The sequence below is a fragment of the Topomyia yanbarensis genome, chromosome 1, assembly GCF_030247195.1.
Source record: "Topomyia yanbarensis strain Yona2022 chromosome 1, ASM3024719v1, whole genome shotgun sequence".
NCBI classification, from domain to species: domain Eukaryota; kingdom Metazoa; phylum Arthropoda; class Insecta; order Diptera; family Culicidae; genus Topomyia; species Topomyia yanbarensis.
In genome coordinates, this window is record NC_080670.1 from 171,143,237 (window position 1) to 171,162,652 (window position 19,416).

General features: G+C 41.1%; 2 protein-coding genes across 4 annotated transcripts in view; one reads left to right on the plus strand and one right to left on the minus strand.

Moving 5' to 3' along the window:
• LOC131681153 (uncharacterized) overlaps positions 1-19,416 on the minus strand; it is a 1,013,105-nt gene that overhangs the window by 861,788 nt on the left and 131,901 nt on the right. The window lies entirely within an intron of this gene.
• On the plus strand, positions 6,161-8,764 carry LOC131676086 (uncharacterized). The gene is made up of 8 exons (XM_058955215.1): positions 6,161-6,433; positions 7,111-7,256; positions 7,325-7,415; positions 7,556-7,738; positions 7,788-7,949; positions 8,014-8,131; positions 8,189-8,307; positions 8,483-8,764. Exons 1-8 carry the CDS (start codon positions 6,161-6,163, stop codon positions 8,762-8,764), a joined length of 1,374 nt encoding a protein of 457 aa, XP_058811198.1.

Here is a 19,416-nt window from a genome sequence, read left to right on the forward strand (position 1 = left end):
CAGGTACCCAGTTAAGCTTAGCAGGAAATGAACTGGAATTCCGGCTGGTTCCAGTTCGTATTCCGACTCCAGTGACAACCGATTCTAGTTAGAATCGGTTGTGTCACTGGAGCCGGAATACGAACTGGAACCAGCCAGAATTCCAGTTCAGTTCCGGCTGAACTTTACTGGGTAGTGTTAGAATACAGTGAATCAGAATAGATGAATGGGTGATCAGAATCAAAAATAAAATTATTTCAGCACCTCAAATTTGTTCTACTTGAGATCAATATATTTTGATTGTGAATTCCCTATAGAGTACTTAACAATCTGTAACCGTATTAATGTGTTCAACGATTTGTTTTCCTCCATCTGTCATAGTTGGAGGGAAATAAATCGAAAATAGCTTTTCGATCGGATTATTTTCATGATGGAATCTGACCAACCGGTATTGTACGTCTCCGGAATAAGTTTAACAGCGACATAGAGCATTTCAACACCATTATAAATACTTTAGGCGAACTATTTCAAATGCTTAAATTGGCTGACAGTTTTATATGACAGCTGGAGGAAAACAAACCGCCAATAAGTGTGTGTGAAATTTGCTTGGAACTCTATAATCCAAGAATGCTAATAAACAAACTTTTCGTAAAAAACAAGAGCTCTCTCCTTTTAGTAGCTTTTATGGCAGTGCAAGCAGTCTCATCACTTAGAACTGACATCCAAGTCAAGTTTCCAATGTTTTTAAGAAATAAAACTGCCACTTTGAAATGCTAACGGCAATGAGCAACTTGTCACTAGCCGGAGTAATCTATACAGATCTTGCATGCACAATTGGATACAATGCCGATTCACGCATGCGAACCTCTGTGCGATGGCGATTTTCAACGTATTTCCATTCAAGTGTTCACACAGGTTTTTCATGAAAGTTTTCTCTAGTTTATATGTCTGTTTTCTGTGGTGTCATTTTGTATCTACCGTACACTGAGAAACAAAAATGTGCACAGTTAGCATACTTTCTATTCCCGTCTCTTTTCTTCTTCTGTGATTGTTATGCATTTCATGCATATACTTCAAGTAAGCATTCAATGAGTGGATAGACCGAATATGTCCAATGCATAAAATTTACAGCAGAAGAAACGAGAGGCAGATAGAAAAATAGCTATCGATGCATAAATAAAATTCTGCGTGTAAGTGCGGGAGCCCGAAAAAGTTAAAAAGATTGCATGTACGTTTTTGTGTACCATCGCGCAGTGCTCGTGTAAGTTAAGGTGTTTCATTGTGCTGATTGCTAGAAGAGCGTGAGATCACTACAGTTCCCGGTAATTTCACCATATGGAACGTATCATCTAGTGGAATGATTGTAATTTCTGCCATTAAAATGTCTCACTGCACTATCCGGGGCTAGTTGTCATTCCAAAATCGGAATCTCACATGTAAAAAAACTATATAAGATTTACACGCTTTTAACTTCGCTATTACTACATGAATTTTAATCATAATCAAACTTGAATATTAGTAATAATAATTTAATATCTGTCATTGAAGTAAAGTCTATAAAAAAGTGCAAAAATTGAAAAGTTTACAAAAAAGGGGAAATTTTCATCTACGAGACAAGTATTTCAGGCAGACCCGTTAAAAGGAAGCACATAAGTGGCTCAATAAAATACGGAAGGTTGAATATAGAGGTGCCGCGTGTTCGTTTGTATCATTCTTTGCTCGCATGCCAAACGAGAAGGTTTATGACTGAAACATCTGGACATGTATTAATCCACACACAACCAAACCGTGTACAAACCTGTGTGTAAAGTCCATCGTGCGCTCATCACCACGCCGTTTGATCCGAAACCTTGCTCACACGAACGAGTTTAGACATGCGATAGGTTCGAGTCGCGTACACACGATTTGCCATGCGGGTTGGCATGGTGAGTCTAGAAGGTGTTATTGAAAAAATCGCATTTTCTTTGACGACTTAAATTCATATATGAATGGTGGGTCAACTAAAGGCATGTTCAGCAGCGTTTTATATAAAATAGTTTCAAAGAAGAATTGGAACTGTAACAATTACATCCCCAGCAAAGCGTTTCGTTTTATAATTTCGAACAGTTTCGTTTTGAAATTTAAAACGGTTGTACCACGCCGTTTGATTTTTTTGCCCAAAAACACGATATATTCAATATGACCACTTTCGGTCAAGTGAGCCACTTCTTCGCTCTTTCAAGTCTAACCTGTTGCTGCTTCGGTGTGATAACGAATCCTGGGAACTTGTAAGGTTTGACCTTGAGCTCCATTGTTAATGCATCGGATGCTGTTGTCGGATATTTTCAGTTCTTCAGCCATTTGATTGGCACTTATTCGTGGATTTCGCTCTACTCGCTGCTTCACTATCGATGCATCTCACGTGACGTTACAGTCTTTTGATGCTCACCTCCATGGCGCTTTGCGATGCTATCAGTATTATTATAACGAGTTAATGGTACGATGAACAAAAACTTTATTAACGTTAAGGTAATTTTGCAGCTAAATATAAAACTATCACACTATTTCTTTTGAATTCCATCGCTAATCACTTTGCGTCCACTTTCGGTAAAATGCTTTTGTACGCTTGTAAACAATACTCCGAACTGTCATTCAGCCAATTTATAGACACTTTATACACAGACTAACGAAGTGTGAAAAATACAGCCACGCGAACATGATGGTTTTGAGAGAGTAACTACAAGAGAAAAGCCCATGCAAAGTAGAGGTGGTCGGGTTTCATTTTTTTCGAACCCGAACCCGAGAGCTTAAAAATTGAAAAACCCGGACCCGACCCCAGCCCGAAATTATAAAATTTTAAAAACCAGAACCCGACCCGAGCCCGAACATTTTAAAATTGAAAAACCTGAACCCGAGAATGAAAATTTTGTAAAGCCCGACCCGAACCCGAGAATTTCAAAATTCGAAAAACCCGAACCAAAAAATTATTAATTTTGAGAAATCCGATCCGAACACAATTTGTTAATGTATGGAGAATCAAACAAAGATCCCGAATATAGTGACGACCCATTTTTATCAGCCCCATGATAAATTTTGGGCTGATAAAACCGGGACATTGACAAAATCGGGACATATATTTTTCTTTCTTTTCAAGAAACCGACACTCTTACACACTTAACTATATAATGCGAGCTCGGCGAAAAAAAAAACCGAACTATCTCAGTAAAAGTAGTTTTTGCCGTAATATCGTTAAAAAAAATCAATTCACCGGGACTCGGAGCAATTATTTGCTGAAATATTTTCTAATATGTGTGTATAACGGCCTACGGTAAACTTTTTTACCGGAAATATCAGTAAAATGACAAATACACGAACTCGGTAAAAAGAAACACCTTGTATCGGCATTTTGATATAGTGTTACCGAGATTTCGGAAAACATAACTGTCAAATTATTCCCAAGCACATGTCGGCGTTTATAGGTTAGTGTTAAAAGAAATAAGCATGGAGGACATTTTGCGGCTTGTCGAGTTGGAGGAAGAATCAATAGTAATAAGGCTTACTAATATCTTGAGTAAGTAAATTTTACTTAAAAGCAATTAATTTCAGAACATTAGAGAAGTGCAGCATGGTATTATATGTTTTTTTCTGCAAGCAACAAGTGATCGGATATGTTGATGGTTTGCAGCGTCATATCAATCGCCATTTACAGGCAAATCATTTCCACTCAAATATTTTATATGATTGTACATACCCGAAGTGCAAATTAAGCTACTCGCACTTCACTTCCCTAAAACGGCATATTATTCAAGTGCATCCACCCAATTCTCAAAATGTTATAGAACAAATTACTACCGCTAATTCTATTCAACCGCCGAAAAAAGCGAGGTTAGGTCCGTTCGAAACCAATCCGGAGGCATTGCTGGGCGAAATGCTGAATTTTTCGCAGCAAGCAAATGAGTCAGACTCAGATCAGGTGGAAGCCAATATTGGGATCACGAGAGAAGAGATCCGGATAGTAGCTTCTCTGGGTATTTGTCGATTTGTCGCCGATGTATCTCTTCCTCAAACTAAAATTTCCGAAATAATAAAATTATGTGAAACAATAGTTGAAATGACTGCACAACACTTAAGAGAAGCAACAACTTGTTTTTTAGATAATCTTAGCATCGATACTAATTCTGAAGCAACCGTGAACTTTCTAAACTCTTTCCACTATCCAGATATATTTTCTGACGTATCTACGTACCCCAAGCAGGCTAAATACTTACAGGAATTAGCCATTGATGTGCCCCAACCTGTAGAAAAAATGTTGGCATATCGTGAAGATGTTCGCCATATTGAAGGTCATCACAAAGTGGTTCGAGTAAACGAGACGTTTTCTTATATACCGATAATTGATACCCTGAAACTGGTTTTGAGAAATCCGAAAACTCGAGAACTTCTCAGTGAATCCAATCCACTTCATTCGCCGGCTCCAATCACCAAAGAGTATAATACCTATTGTTCGGGAGAAACATATCAAAATAATAACTATTTCAAGCAGTTCCCTGATGCTATAAGATTGAGTTTGTATCAAGATGACATTGAGTTAGGAAACGCATTTAGTTCGCGAGCTGGCATAAACAAGGTTTCTTGCATTGATTTCAAGATTCAAAATTTTCCTGAAAGATTTAACAGCTCTCCGAAAAGTATTTTTCCTGTTATATACTGTACATCACTAGACGCTAAAAAGCATGGATATAACATGATATTACAACCATTAGTTTCAGACTTGAAAAAACTTGAAAATGGAGTTATAGTGTATTATGGTGCCGAAAAGTACGAAATACGAGCTGTTCTTTCAATTTTTTGCAGCGATACGTTAGCAGCGCACGAGGTTTTTAACTTGCTTGGTCCGGGTGCTAACTATTTTTGTAGAATCTGTACTGTATCAAGACCGCTATTTAAAGAAAATCCTACTATGTTGCACCCATTACGAACAAAAAACTGGTATGATAGCAACATGAAACTCTTGAACGAAGGTCAAATATCGCAATCAGAATGTGGATTGAAACCCGAGGGCTGCATTCTGAATGAATTAAAAAACTTCCATATCACGGAAAACTTTGCATTGGATGTCATGCACGATCTGGCTGAAGGAATTGTCCCGCTAACTGTACAGCTTGTTTTAAGTCGCTATTCAAAGGACAAAAATATAAATATCAATACAAGTTTTATAAACTTCCGTATAAGGACTTTTGCCTACGGATATATAGACCGAAAAAACAAACCTTCAGCAAATATAACGGATGAAATGCTTAGCAAACCGACCGTTTACAAACTGAGACAAACATCGACGCAAAACCTTTTGCTACTTAGGGCTTTTCCGTTTTTGTTTGGGCACAAGGTTCAAAACGATTGTCCTTTCATGCTTATGATAAATCATTTGATCAATATCGCCCGAATACTCATGTCACCAGTCGTATCGGATTATCTTTTAGCAGAGCTTGAAGAACATATCAGGCTTTACCAACAGTTGTTCTATTCACACTTTAACAAACGAATAAACAAAAGTCATCACTTGGGACATTATGTAGAATGCATTAAACGAAGTGGAAATATGAAGCAGTTCAACTGCTTAACATTCGAACAAAAGAACAAACCTTGCAAAAATCAGGCTGCAACATGTCGAAATTTTAAAAATATATGCAAAAGCTTGGCTAAACGTCAATGCATCAGAATGGTTATTGATATAATTGATAATCCTTTCACTGAGAAAATAGCATACAAAACAGGAAGACTTATTCATCAAAAAGATAGCAAGAGCAAGCACTTTCTTGAACAAAACGAGGTTATCTTTACTCCTAAAATGTTACCATTAACGGAATCGAGTTTCGTCCCAACTTAATAGTTGCGCTTAAGAAAAGCTCAAGTACATTATACACTTCCTTTGCGGTAATCAAAGAGATTGTGGTAAAAAGTACCGAACTGTTTCTCCTAGTACGCACTTGTAGTACACTGGACTATAACGATTTTCTTGAAGCTTATGAAGTGGAAGTTACGGGTGAAGAGAAGTTTCTCAGGCTTGAAGCAATACACCAACATACCACTTTTGCTTTTTGGACAACGTACAATAATAAAACTAAATATATATCCCGCCGTTTCTACTGTCAGGACTATTAGCTGTAAATATTATCTGGTCAGTGATGTTTTCACTAAGATTATGCATCATCATATTACCATTTCAGACGATGAAGAAATCACGGAATACGACCTCTTCATGTCGCTAAATGAAACCGATTTTGCCCGGCTTAAATTAACAACAAAGCTGATTAAAACCATTCAAAAAATCCAAAAATGCGTATCAGATGACCAAGTAATTGAAGAATATCTCGAAAATTCAGCTGATAATACTGAAGCTGCATTAGAAGCTGATGAACCAACACCAGGGTCGAGCAGTAGTCACGACCCGTATCACGGAATGTCCTTGGAGCATGTAAGTAAAACTATAATACATTTGAGTTCATAAAAACAGAAACATTTCTTAATCACTCTTGCAATGCACAACTCGATGGAATTAAATGTTTTGCTTCTCCACTGTCCGAAGCACTATATTTAATCGTATTCTAACTAGATTGCATCTTTCGATTTCAAACATTTTTGTTTTCAATAACCGAAATGTAAACAACTCCAGCTGAAAATTGATTTGGAAAATTGGTCGATTTTTTATGGGATTCTGGCTCAAATAAAAAACCGATTGAATCGGTTGCATCATTCGAATCAAAGTCAGCCAAAAGTTCAAATCAAATTTCGGATGGGTTTGAATATGTCGACTAGTGGCTAGTTATCTTTCGAAAGGTCTTAAGAAAAAAAATTCAATCTAGCGATATTTTATGAAAGAGGCTAAAATACCATCTACCAGTGATTTGATTAGGGCGGTTGTCTGGTTTCAATCAGAGCTCCGGCCGAAATACTATAACCGATTCAGCGTGCATTGGTTGTTGCATTTTTGTAAGAATTCTGTTAGAAATCAGAATTCTGAATCAGATTCCGGATAGTTTCACAGAAATTCTGTTGGTTCTATATGTTTAATAGGAAGAATAATATATAAAGAGATGTAGAGACAGGCGGAGAGAAAATTCAAACAAAATGAATGCAAATGTTTTATTTTAGGAGATTCACGTCGACACAATTTTTGCAAAAACAAATCAAGGAACGAGAATAATCGAAGTATTAAAGGAAAATAAAAGCCCCGACGATAAAACTATAAAGCTTATAACTCACTTGCTATGTGATTTCCTCAAATCTTTGTTCGGAGTGTAAGTACTATAAAATATGTTCGTTTTTATTATTCAAAATGACTTTTGTAATTTCAACTTTATTTCAGGCGGGTTACTTCGTTTCATAAAAACCTTTTGGCAATATCACTCGTTCAATCCTATCCAATTTTGAAATCAGCAAATTCGGAAGTACCACAGGTAATTATGACAAGTATTCTATAAATAAGTTGGTTATGTTCTTGTTAATAGCCTTGCAGATTTTTTTTGAATTTTTAGAAACCTATTCACAGCTTGTACGAGCTATGAAAACTACTACGAAAAAACTAATCATTTTTTAGGCATTGTGGTATTATCAGAACGCTAGAGGAGAAGGAGCCCATGCGGGAAAATTACATTACCGGATGGAATACCTTGCTAAATTATCTGGAGAACGAATAATTAAAAGACGAGCAAAGCAAGAATCACAAGCTGAGTCCAAAGATGAAGAACCGGATGCCAGCATAGTTGATGAAGATGCATTGGTAAGGCTGTTTACTTATTGTGTGAACTTATGTTTAAAATTTATTATAGGTCGAAGAGTTTCAATTCATTGTACCATCACCTGAAAATAAGAATCGGATCACATTTCTCTGGGAGTCTACTTTCAAAAATCGAAACAAGTATCGGATGAACGGACAGTTTTACAAATATCTGGAGGATTTCCCTGCTGCTTCAGCCTACGACGGTGAATTGGTTTGTTGAAATGTTTCAAAATTGATTATCGGGCGATCTTTACAGTTTATAGTTTTATTTACAGATTGACAATGATTTCCGTAAAATCAAAAAACCAAAAGCGGATTTCCTTGACCAGTGGCAGATGTGGCAGGCGAAGGTTTTGACAGTTCACCAATACCTTTTCAAAGAGATTGCTGACGGCAAGTAGATAATTTTAAAAAATTAAGATTTTTGCGACTGAATTTTATTTATTGTAGAATTTTTTCGCACATTGGCTATAATTCGCACTAAAAATCCAACCAGAGGATCCAAACGCATGCGTGAGGAAGCAGCAGCGATGGACAATCCCCTTAATGGAGTGGTTCAATGGATATGTGTAAGTTAGTTAATTAATCAAGACTGAAATAAAAAATATAGTGTGACGAATAAATCATGTTGCACTAGCCTGGTTGGATTATCGTTGCTTAGATACTCTTTAAGGCAAATTTTTATCGACGGCAATCACCAACCTTCATATATTTATTTTTTCTTTTCTTTTCGAATTTATTCAGGTTGATGATCCTCTTCCAACCAGTAATCTGATTCCGGTGCTGTCCATTCGCGGAGAATTGCTACAACGGGGAGGACAGTGTTTTATATCCTGGAAAGAAGTCAATATTCCCGTTGGTAGCGACGTAACCACATCGTTTCTGCGATTTTGCGAATGCTTCGATGTTTTTGGTATCAAGTGCATGCCCAACGATAAACAATTTTTTATGTTTTTAAAAGCAGTTATGTTATCCGCCGAGAACTTGAGCACAACTGGTGAAAAATTTGTACGGTCTCTACAGTAAATTATTAAATAGAGGTTTATGATCAAAACAATTGTTAGTCATTTCATTTGTCTATTTTAATTAACCATCCCACCAATAACGCGTTAAATGCGTTTTTGGAATGCAAGAAAAAACTTATTATTTATAAAATTTCAGTAGTGACGTAGCTACCGGAATTCGGCAAATTTCGCCAAAAATCGGCAAATGAAATTGTTTGTTTTACCGAGATTGTCGGCAATCTTTGACAGCAATAATTTCGAGCGCTCGGTAATTTTCACGGAGTTTCGGTATAAAAACCACCGTATATCTCGGTAAAATATTACCGAAGTTCTCAGTAAAGCTTCACAGTTGCACAAAGTTTTGGTTTACCGGGAGTTCGGCAAACAAATGTTTTACCGAGATTTTCGCCGAGAGCTCAGCTGTTGGAATCTCGGCAATTAATTTCGCGGTACTCGTCGAAAAAATCTAAGTGTGTAAAATATTGTTCTTTTGTCTCTAGATATAGACCTTTCCTAATTATTTTGCTTAAATTTCCCTTAAGGGGGTCTAACCAAGGAGCTTTTATTCTCAGGTGATACGATCCTCGAAATCGCCGATCAGCCATGTTGGGTCTAGAAACGACAGCTAACAACATTGTTTACTACATCCCCATGCATGTTTGCTTGGATTTCGGTATGTAAACAAAGTTGTTCGCTGTCATTTTTCTACTCCGCAGCTTACTGCACGCTTACCTCACACCTCACCTAGTTACTGCCAAAGACGAATCACCTTATAACTCTAAGCACCTTGGGTCTAACAGTGCAAAATTTAAAAAAAACGAAAAAAATTTTTTTTTGCATTTTTCGGATTTCTAAGATGAGAAAAATATGCTCAAGAAAGGATTTACTCGAATTCAACCTGGTTCGTCTGCTAGAACCCATCAAACTATCGACTACTTTTCATATAATGCTGATAAAATCCGATCAAAAAGCTGATCAAATCGGTTGTAGATTAAATCGGTGGCTGATAAAATCACTGTATTTTAAATTTTCAGCACCCGAGCTGGATCCTAGGCTCAAGTATAGAATCACTTGTACCCGAAGTAGCACCATATACGTATAGTTATATCTGCCTATCGAATTAGCCACACATGTTAGTAATCCTAGGATCAAGGTAGTTCAATAGAAGGCGTGGTCGTAATAATTATATTTTATAAAAAAGGGCTGGGTGTTGTGTATACACGTAAACAGTGTCAAGAAATGTAATCTGTTCAAAACCCGAACCCGACCCGAATCCAAAAATTTCAAACTCGAATAGCTCGAACCCGACCCGAACCCGAAAGTTTAAAATTTCAAAAACCCGGACCCGACCCGAACCCGTGAAATTCAAATTTGAAAACCCGACCCGAACCCGAGAAGTTAAAATTTATCGTACTCGAACCCGCCGGGTTCGGGTCGAGTCCGGGTTTCGGGTCCAAAAACCCGAACCCGACCATCTCTAGTTTACATTCCTGGTTGCTAGTTTTACTGTTTTTGTCTCCGCAAGTTTGTGTATAAAGTGGCTGTCCGCTGTACTAAAAGTGGTGCTGCAACCAGGGATGCCAGTATGCCAGATTTATCTGGCACAGCCAGAGTTTTCTGCAGCTTCCGGATAAAAAGACAAAACTCCCATTCTGTCAGATTTTTGAATTAAAGAAGTGTTTGCATACACATTTTGGAAATTTGGTGTATATTTTTCCAAATTTATCAAAAATCGATTGATAAATTTCGTTAACTTTGAGTTCGCTGTTAAGTGACAGATTTTGCCAGACATTTTTAGTTGATCTGCCCGATATTCTTTGAAAAATAGTGGCAACCCTGGCTGCAACTGCAAGCCTGGATCTACACACCTGTTGTGTGTGATATTTTCTCTCAGTAGCAACACACTCTACCGTGTCGTTATTGTTGTTTATCCGATCCGTCTCAATTTGTAATATGATTTTATGAGCTGTACAGGAATTAAAACACATCCGTTCTTGTTTACCCAGGGACGCAGATTGAAGGCTCTGTTGGGGGTAATTTAGCCCTTGCAATTATCCCGAGCTAATTACGCCCATGACGCGATAATTGAATTGCTGGCAATTTCAAGCTTTTTTTTGCACGATGCTGCTGCGGTCTTCCGAGGCAAGTGTTTAATTGTCCAATTAAACGTTCGGGTTCACTACGCCACGATTCTGATGTTTATTAGTCTCGTCTAGTGCGGTTTTCTTTTGTTTTCAGACATTTCATAAAGCCCTATTACCCTGGGAGCCACTAATTGGTCGGGTAGACATCTACTCTATTATGAGTTAAGATCTACAGAAATTTTCTTTCGTTAATATTTTGTTTTTAATGTCCGTTTAATGTGACAACGATCAACATAAAATAAAAAGTCTGACATGAGTGTTTACCCCTTTTTTCTACAATTCGTCACAAAACATCAAACTCCCCTCTGTTTCCCTATCACCGTTTTTGCTACGGGGGTTTCCCTACCCCCATAAATGCTCATTTGGGTGTTCCCAAATGACAACGTTATAACGCTGCGAGCTGTAATAATGCAGCGAATAGTTTTGTTTTAATATTCTACTATTGTAGTAGCGAGCGAGTACCCCGACCATCAAACAGGTTGGTACCTGAACTAACAGAGGACGGATTTTTTTTCGCATTACCTGCACAAAAACTTTTCCACCGTATAATGTTTCCCCATCAAACACGAACTCCAAAGTTGAGCGAGGGTTGGGAAGTGAACTGTAAACAATTTGCCCGAATTGTTCCCGTGAGTGATGATGATAGCGGCACAGAGAACAGACTTGCATGTTTCAACGAATAAGCATAAAATACTTGTGTAAATATTTCAATGGAAAAACCGGTGAAACGCGTTGCTAAACTAGAATTATAAACGCGTCAGCCATTTTGAATTATCTATTTGATCAGCTGTCAAATCGGTCGAATGCAGTAGCGCACCTGGTGGCAAGCACCAAACTACATGAAAATAGACAGTTTATTTGAACACAACACAAACATTCCAAACAGACGTCTGTTCCCTGTGATGAAAAATACAAAAAGTAGGGTCGATCGGTTCTGAACCCTCCAATTTATGTATAAAATTAAAAGCGAACGAAGCTTAATATCTGCTCTCAGCTTTCGCCATAAATAATAACAACGCATCATTTAAGTTGATACCTTTGTTGAACAAGTTGACGCAGGCTATCGTGTAAAATTCGGCAGCTCACTCGGACAGAAACTTTTCCATCCTTCCGTCACATCGAGTTCTTCGTCGCTTTGCTACCGGTAGGGATTCTAATTTGCGTAATTCTGCCATTCCCCGGTTCCGGAAATAAATTCATTGCGTTCATTGAGAATCAACATGGTAGGACGGAACTCTCCACTGGCTCTGGGGGGGTACCAAAAGTGGAATCTAGGTGAAGATGAAAATAATAGCTTTTCAGCGTGCAGCTTGTAATTTAATTCATTTAATTTATTGCTTCAAGTTGTTTGATTGATGTCCACCGTGGTGGAGCTTGGGCGAGATTGATGCGCAGGGCTGAGATTTTTCATTTTTTATTCGCTTCCTGTTAGTAAGCCGGCATTCCCGGATGAAATTGAAATGATTGTATTTCATCGGTAAGTTTTTTTGTTCGCCAGCGCAATAATGCTTCAAGCGGTGGTGATTTGAAACTATGCTGGTTGAAAATGTTTGCAATTCAAGAATCGATATCGTTGACAACGATAACGAGAATTGAAAATCATTTTGTTTAAGGGACTTGATTGCTAGCTTTCCTATATCAACAAATCAACTGATGCCGAAGACTTATATCGCTGTCATATTTATAGGTTCGAGTTATTTGGATAGGTTGCAGTTAAATCAATTTTTGAACTATTCCAAACAATTGTTTCATATTTGTTGACTTTTTAGCATAAGTAAGACTAAGAGAAATGGAAGCCATGGAATTGAAACACGGATAGATTTTCCAGAGCGAATCTGTTGTAAACATAGAACGGAAAACTAAGACTACGCAGGCTTATATGGACATGATCGAAAGAAAATGTGAAAAATCTTTTACCTTCTGCTGGTAGAAGTTGGACGTTGCACCTCCACGCATGATCGGTAATGAACCAGTACACACTGCGTTACATAGCGGTACTTTCCGAGCCACTGTTCGACCGGAATGACATTTGGTGCGCTCTTTGTTTACTTGGCTGATCAGCTGTTCACAGGTTGTCTAAAGAGCAGCTGATCAGCCAAGTAAACAAAGAGCGCACCAAATGTCATTCCGGTCGAGCTGGGGCTCGGAACGTAACGCTTGTAACACAGTGTATTTTGATTGATGGAGCATAACTCATCATCATATTTTACCACTAAAGCCGGGGTCGATAAAGTAGAGCTTTACCACAAACTAAAACATAGTAACATATTCCCAAGTCACAGTTGTAAAAATCCTTTAAAGAAATGCTAACGTTTCCAGAAAAGAGATAAATTTTAACGGCAATTAATTCTATTGTGAAAATCGTCTTAGCATTTAAGGCATTTAATTTTGATAGAAGAGTTGCTTCTGAAAAAAATTTCGCCCATTTTTGTCTTAATATTTTGTGCAGCTGATTGGTTGACCCTCTTCAATTAGTATTACCTTTGCATTTGACTGTACATTTCTAAACAAAGACCCATCCCTTTCGAATGCTATCATTTCCACATACTTCTTGGCTACGACCGGTATAAAGAAAAAAACAAACAATTCTAATTACTGTTATTGATCGGTACCATCACCCCTGTTCCGCCTCATTTTACCAGAGACCAAAGAATATGAATGCGCTTCCTGACGTTCCCGGGACCATATTGTTTTGTTGTTCAAAGTTCAACGAGATGAGAAGTTTGCCAGCAGTTTCGATAAGTCCACCGCTACCCCCGGGAAAGGCACAGAAACAAAACTCCTTTCAAGTGCACCGAGGGGAAAACCAATTCCCTGCAGCAGCAGCAACAACCGGAGCAGTAACAACAAGCATCATAGTAGCTCTTCAAAATGCTTCCATCTCGTTCCGAAGTCCTCTTTCATCTGGCTATGAAAACGACCGCCCCGAGAAGGGAACGAAAAAACCCGACCATCATCAGAGGCAGAAGCACCAGTGAACGCACCATCCTTCCCAGGGCCCGGAAGCGTTTAATAGAAAACGTCGAACTTTCCTTGCCCTCCGCATTCGGATTCGGAACATCAATTATCCTGGCATCTGGCTCCGATGCTGTACAGGACTCAATTTTCATAAGGGCCAAGGCTCAGGTCTGCTCGCTGACTAACTGACTGACTGCCCGTGCCGGAGGGGTATACCTTCTACAAACTGTCGGTAATTTACGAAAGGAGTTACCGTTCTGTTTTCCAGTTTTCCTACAATTGTTTATTGATGGGATGTTCGTTGGTCGGACGAAACCTGGCTGTTCTGGGAGGCTGGTTTTTGTTTTGCTTTCAATTTCCAGGAACCGGAGTGGATTGTAAGTAAAGTTCTTCGCTGAGGCTTTCAGTTGGCACTAATTATGCGTTTCGCTCGAGAAGTAAAATACCGCCAATTATGCCAGTTAATGGATTATAAATTTGCTGGGAGTTGGGGGAAATATGTACATAGAATAAACATGTTTTTGTAAAATTAAAATTTCCCAAGGCAAATAATGAGCGCGGAAGCAGAGCGAGTTCAGGAAATGGCAGAAGAGAAGCTACAGGGCAAGGAAATTCAGAATTGTAGCTCGTACATCCGGTAAAATAGTCCTTTACAATGCGGTGGAATCATGCAAAACATTTTCTTTTTATTCCACGATACGAGGATTAACGAATTTCGAATATTGTATATCTCGAGATAATGTAGCATTTCGTCGAATTGTTGCTATATGGAAAACACTCGAGTGCGATCGAAACAACAAACAAACGTCAAAACGTTTTCTCACTCGCACAAATGCAAATTAGATAGGCGCTTGGCCCGTTGGCGCATGGCTGAAAAGTTGCAATGTGGATTTAAGAAAAGATTCGCAATACCAACAATTACAAATGTAGATAGACACTTTATACAGAGACTTGCGGAGACAAAAATAGTAAAACTAGCAAACCATGGATGTAAACTGGCATCACGGAAGATTCCATTGAGATATATGACGTTTAAAATACGCACACTGAGATCTTGTATTTTTATACTACCACCATCCGCTTAAGCCCAAAAGCGGTTTGATTTCCTCCCAATTCGCCGTGTATGTTATGCTGTTGCAAATTTAGGCACTGTACTAGCTTACTTCAACCAATAAACTGGCTTAAATTGCAGCCAGAACCACCAATCAGACCGAGACAACCCAACGGCCCGATAAATCGCAATGGTGAGCAACCAACTAGATAAAAATGTGTACCAAATACGTGGAGGAAAAGGCCATCATTAAAATGAAAGTATTCAAAAACATTTCAAATCCTGAAGCAAAAGCACTAATCCCACAAAACCGCAGAGGACCCAGCTATGCCGAGCAGACTCGAGACTATTCAGATTCGAGAGGAGACGAGAAGGACTGTACTATCGCCAGACTAAAGGAACAAATCACTACGCTAAAGGCGGAATAGATTATTCCGTCAACGGAAAACGGCCGAGACGGCGGATTATTACGCATGAAAAGTCACCTGGCGGAAGCTGTCCGGCAGCTAGGAATTACCAAACAGTAACTATCCGAGGTTACTAACGAAACGAGTAGAGCTAACCAACACACTGAAGTAAGAGCAGAACCGGAAAACGCCAATACGAGAATCGTCAATCAACGAGACCTCAGACTACGGGACGAACGCAAGCCACAAAATAATCGTAGCCAAGCAGGCGACGGTGAAACATCCCCAATCCCAACAAAAATAACCGTAGAGCCAATCCTACCAAAAACGCAAAGGTTACCCCGATCGAGCTCCCACAACAACAGCCCTTCACTATTCGGAGCTTGGAACATCTCGAATTGCGAAGCACTACAAAACTCCGTGCCCCTAGCGTCACTTGAAATTTCCAATTAGTTCTGAACCAACAACAGGATGTTAACTGGGATAACAACAAACATAAAATTTGACTGCAATGTTAAAAGATATCTGCCTCTGTCGACCCTGATCGCGGAAGTTTCGGATACGTACGATGCACCCCCGAAAGCTGTCGTCACAGGACCATTGAAACCACCACAGAGAAGCATCTTTAATACCCCAACTAGCATTCATTTTACCGCTTCACAAACATCCACCACAGGCCAATCGGACCGGAAACCAGAATATCAACCAAGACGGCAACCCCACGGGACGGGAACTACGACCGTCTCCAGCGCCCCGCACCTTAGAACAGGCGATCGTCAAGCGAAATCGAAGAAACGGAAAAGAGAAGAGCAAGCAACCAGTTTAACAACAGCGAGGGCTCAAGTAGCCCGATTCCCCCGTACCCGGCGGACTACCGGAAATAATCCTTAACTGGTACGTCTACAACAAGCACCAACAGCAACAATTTCGACGAGTCCTTGACCCGGTTCCCGGTTGCTCCTGATACCCGATACTATTTAAACCAACGAAGAAGTGTACCACGCCGATCAAGCTAAATTCCAATACATCTGTCACCATCACCAACTGTGACGCTCACTTCCCCGTGCCGACCCTGACCGGGAACGTTCCGTCTTGTAGTGATACTCCTCCGGCGGCTGTTGGTGCGAGAGGCCCGGGCACACTTAACTCCAACTTAACTTACGCTCACAGGTGCAGCTGGAAGGGTCTTTAGCATGGAAGCAACCAGGAAACAGAATCCGTTCTCCCACCGCAGACCCTACTAGCTCGAATCAAAATATGACCGGCGACAACACGAGTGGCCATTTGCCTGTGCCGGCCTTGAGCAGGGACGTTCCGCCCTGTAACAATGTCCCCCCTTTCCAATCCGTCGGCTATAGGTGCGGGATACCCGGTCTCTCCCCGGGAAAGCTCGTCCACTGATACACTTAGTACGGAACTGTCTGCTGTTTGTATATCTCACACAGGCATTCACAACAATGCCTTCGACAATTATGCGTACCTTTAGTCCACTGCTTCGACGATCAAGCCAACAACAATGGCTAACACAAACGGCATGCGAGGATGCCTAGATGATCTGTAAAGGATGCTTGCTCAGACGCAACCCATCTGCTTGGTGTTGCAGGAGGCGCACACCCGAGATCAGATGAATCCGGCATCACAGTTTGAATACCGATGCTCGTGGGATGCCGCCAGCGGAGATAACATCTACAGAATTCTGGGTCTGGCCATCCGAGTCGATGTGCCATACTAACAGATATCTCTGGATATCGAACTAATGGTCTCGCCCACCGGATAGATTAACTAGTCCAGTTCACCACTATATTGCTGTATATTCCCGGTAGTACTCGAAATGTGGGTTTCAAACTTCAGCGGCTCATTGAGCAAGTTTCATCATCATGGAAGATCGACGTCACTATCTGCTCGGGAGTGCTAGCAGGATCTTGCGGGTGGGCTGTCTTTGCCGATCTATGTTCCAATGACCACTTCTATGTCCAAATTACGCACGATCGGATGCCACTTTAAACAATTCGTTAAAGGCAGAGACTTTACGTTCGGGCAGACTGTACCCGCTACGAGGAGTCGTAAACGCCGGATGAACGCAAGCAACAAGGCAAGCTGTGAGGTGATCACGACTTCTCCCACATGGATAACTGCATGTTGTGCCGACTTGCGGTTGTTGACGATAACTACCTCCGTCTTATGCTGAGCGAGCTCCAGGCCTCTCGCGCTCATCCATTCCTCCACCGTGTTGATCGCGTGTTCTGCAGTTAGTTCTACCTCAGGAATTGACTCCCCGTAGACCTCCAAGGTTACGTCGTCGGCAAAGCCGACGATCTTGACCCCAGGAGGGAACTTCAGTCTCAGAACCCCGTCATATATGAGGTTCCATAGCACCGGGCCTAGGATCGAGCCCTGTGGGACTCCGGCGATAATCGGAACCCTTTTCTGATCGGCATCGGTCTCGTATAGCAGTACGCGGTTCTGGAAGTAGCTTTCCATGATCCGGTACAGACCCACCGGTAGGCTAAGCCGGTGTAACGAGAGCACGATGGCATCCCAGCTTGCGCTGATGAATGCGTTCTTCACGTCGAGTGTCACTAACGCACAGTATCGAATACCTCGCCTTTTTCGTTGGATCGCTATCTCGGCAGTCTTTATCACTTAGTTGATAGCGTCCACTGTGGACTTACCCTTCCGAAAGCCAAACTGGTTGCTTGACAGGCCGTCCGTACCTTCTGCGTACGGGGTTAGCCTGTTGAGGATGATCCTCTCAAGCAATTTGCCAGTCGTGTCAATCAGACAGATTGGTCTGTACGCGTATGGGTCGCCTGGTGGCTTCGACAACAACACCAATTTCTGCCTTTTCCATCTATCGGAGAAGCGGCACTCGTCAAGGCATCTCTGCATAGTTAGCCTGAACATGTTCGGGTTCGCTATGATCGCTGCCTTGAGAGCGCTGTTTGGAACTCCATCCAGCCCTGGAGCTTTGTTCATTGCTAGGGAATTAGCCACTGCGAGTAGTTCTTCATTCGTCACCGGAGCCACCATTTCGGTCGTGCTTGTGCCAGGGGCTTGTGGCTCGAGACGGGAAGAGTACTTCGATAATCGTCGCCAGCCGGTCCGGAGACCGTTCTGGAGGTGAAGAGCCCCCTTTGGTCTTGGCCATCACGATTCTGTAGGCATCACCCCACATGCGTTCCTGCGAATAAGCAATGGGCTGATAGTAGGCCCGTCCGCTTCGAGCCCGATTCAGGACAGGTACACAATCAACCTTTCACTGGAAGTGAACTTTATGCGGCATTGGAATCGATACTCGGTAAATCTGCCGGATTGGACGACCTTGACATTCTCCGCCAGTAGCCAAGCGGGCGACAATGGAGAGTATTAACCTCATCTAGAGTGGTGAACCGATACCCAATTAATGGAAGGAGGTCCTCGAGCACTGGGATTTTTGGAACGGACAGCCGAAGACGGATTCCTGTTACAGACATTCAACAAGATTTATCAGAAATATACAGACCCACCAATCCCACCAATTGCCAGTCTGTACCGAAACCGAAGGATAGACCCATCGTTGTACTGTTTGACTTTCTGGCGGCTATATAGGCGCTAAAGTCGGGAAATTCCGCCACCTTTTCATCAAGGCTAGCAAGGCCCAGTATGACTCGCTCACCACAATTTGTTGGGTTTCCGGTCACTGCAGTAACGGCGGCAAGGATTGTCTGGCGACCAAAGGGAGACACGCCGGCAGAAGTCTTACCCCCCTTGTCCTGGCCGCTGATATTTTGGGCCGGATGAAGTCTGGGATTACCGAAGCCTGTCATTGGCGCTGCAGTACTGGAAACCTTCAGCGCGTCAAATGCTCGCACGACCGCTTGACTGACCAGAGTACAACATGTCGTATTGCGTGTCTCCCCACCAATATGCGTTACGTGCGGAACCCGATCCACGGTGGAGTATATACTAGTGAACTGTCCGGAGTTTGGCGACATCCATCAGAGATCCTCGCCAACGACCCTCCCGACAAAAAGTATTACTGGCCTTTCTTAAGAACGCGGGTCTTCTCAACCAGCTGTGGCGAAACAATTATTACGTTTGCCCTATGTGAGTGTGGGATAGTTTCAAATTGCGT

What these genes read in the sequence shown, in the direction of transcription:
- LOC131676086 (XM_058955215.1), top strand. Translation starts at nt 6,161, where the DNA reads ATGCATCATCATATTACCATTTCAGACGATGAAGAAATCACGGAATAC. An exon ending in CAAATTCGGAAGTACCACAG is followed by an intron (nt 7,416 to 7,555) that starts GTAATTATGACA and finishes ATCATTTTTTAG; the next exon opens with GCATTGTGGTATTATCAGAA. An exon ending in TAGTTGATGAAGATGCATTG is followed by an intron (nt 7,739 to 7,787) that starts GTAAGGCTGTTT and finishes AATTTATTATAG; the next exon opens with GTCGAAGAGTTTCAATTCAT.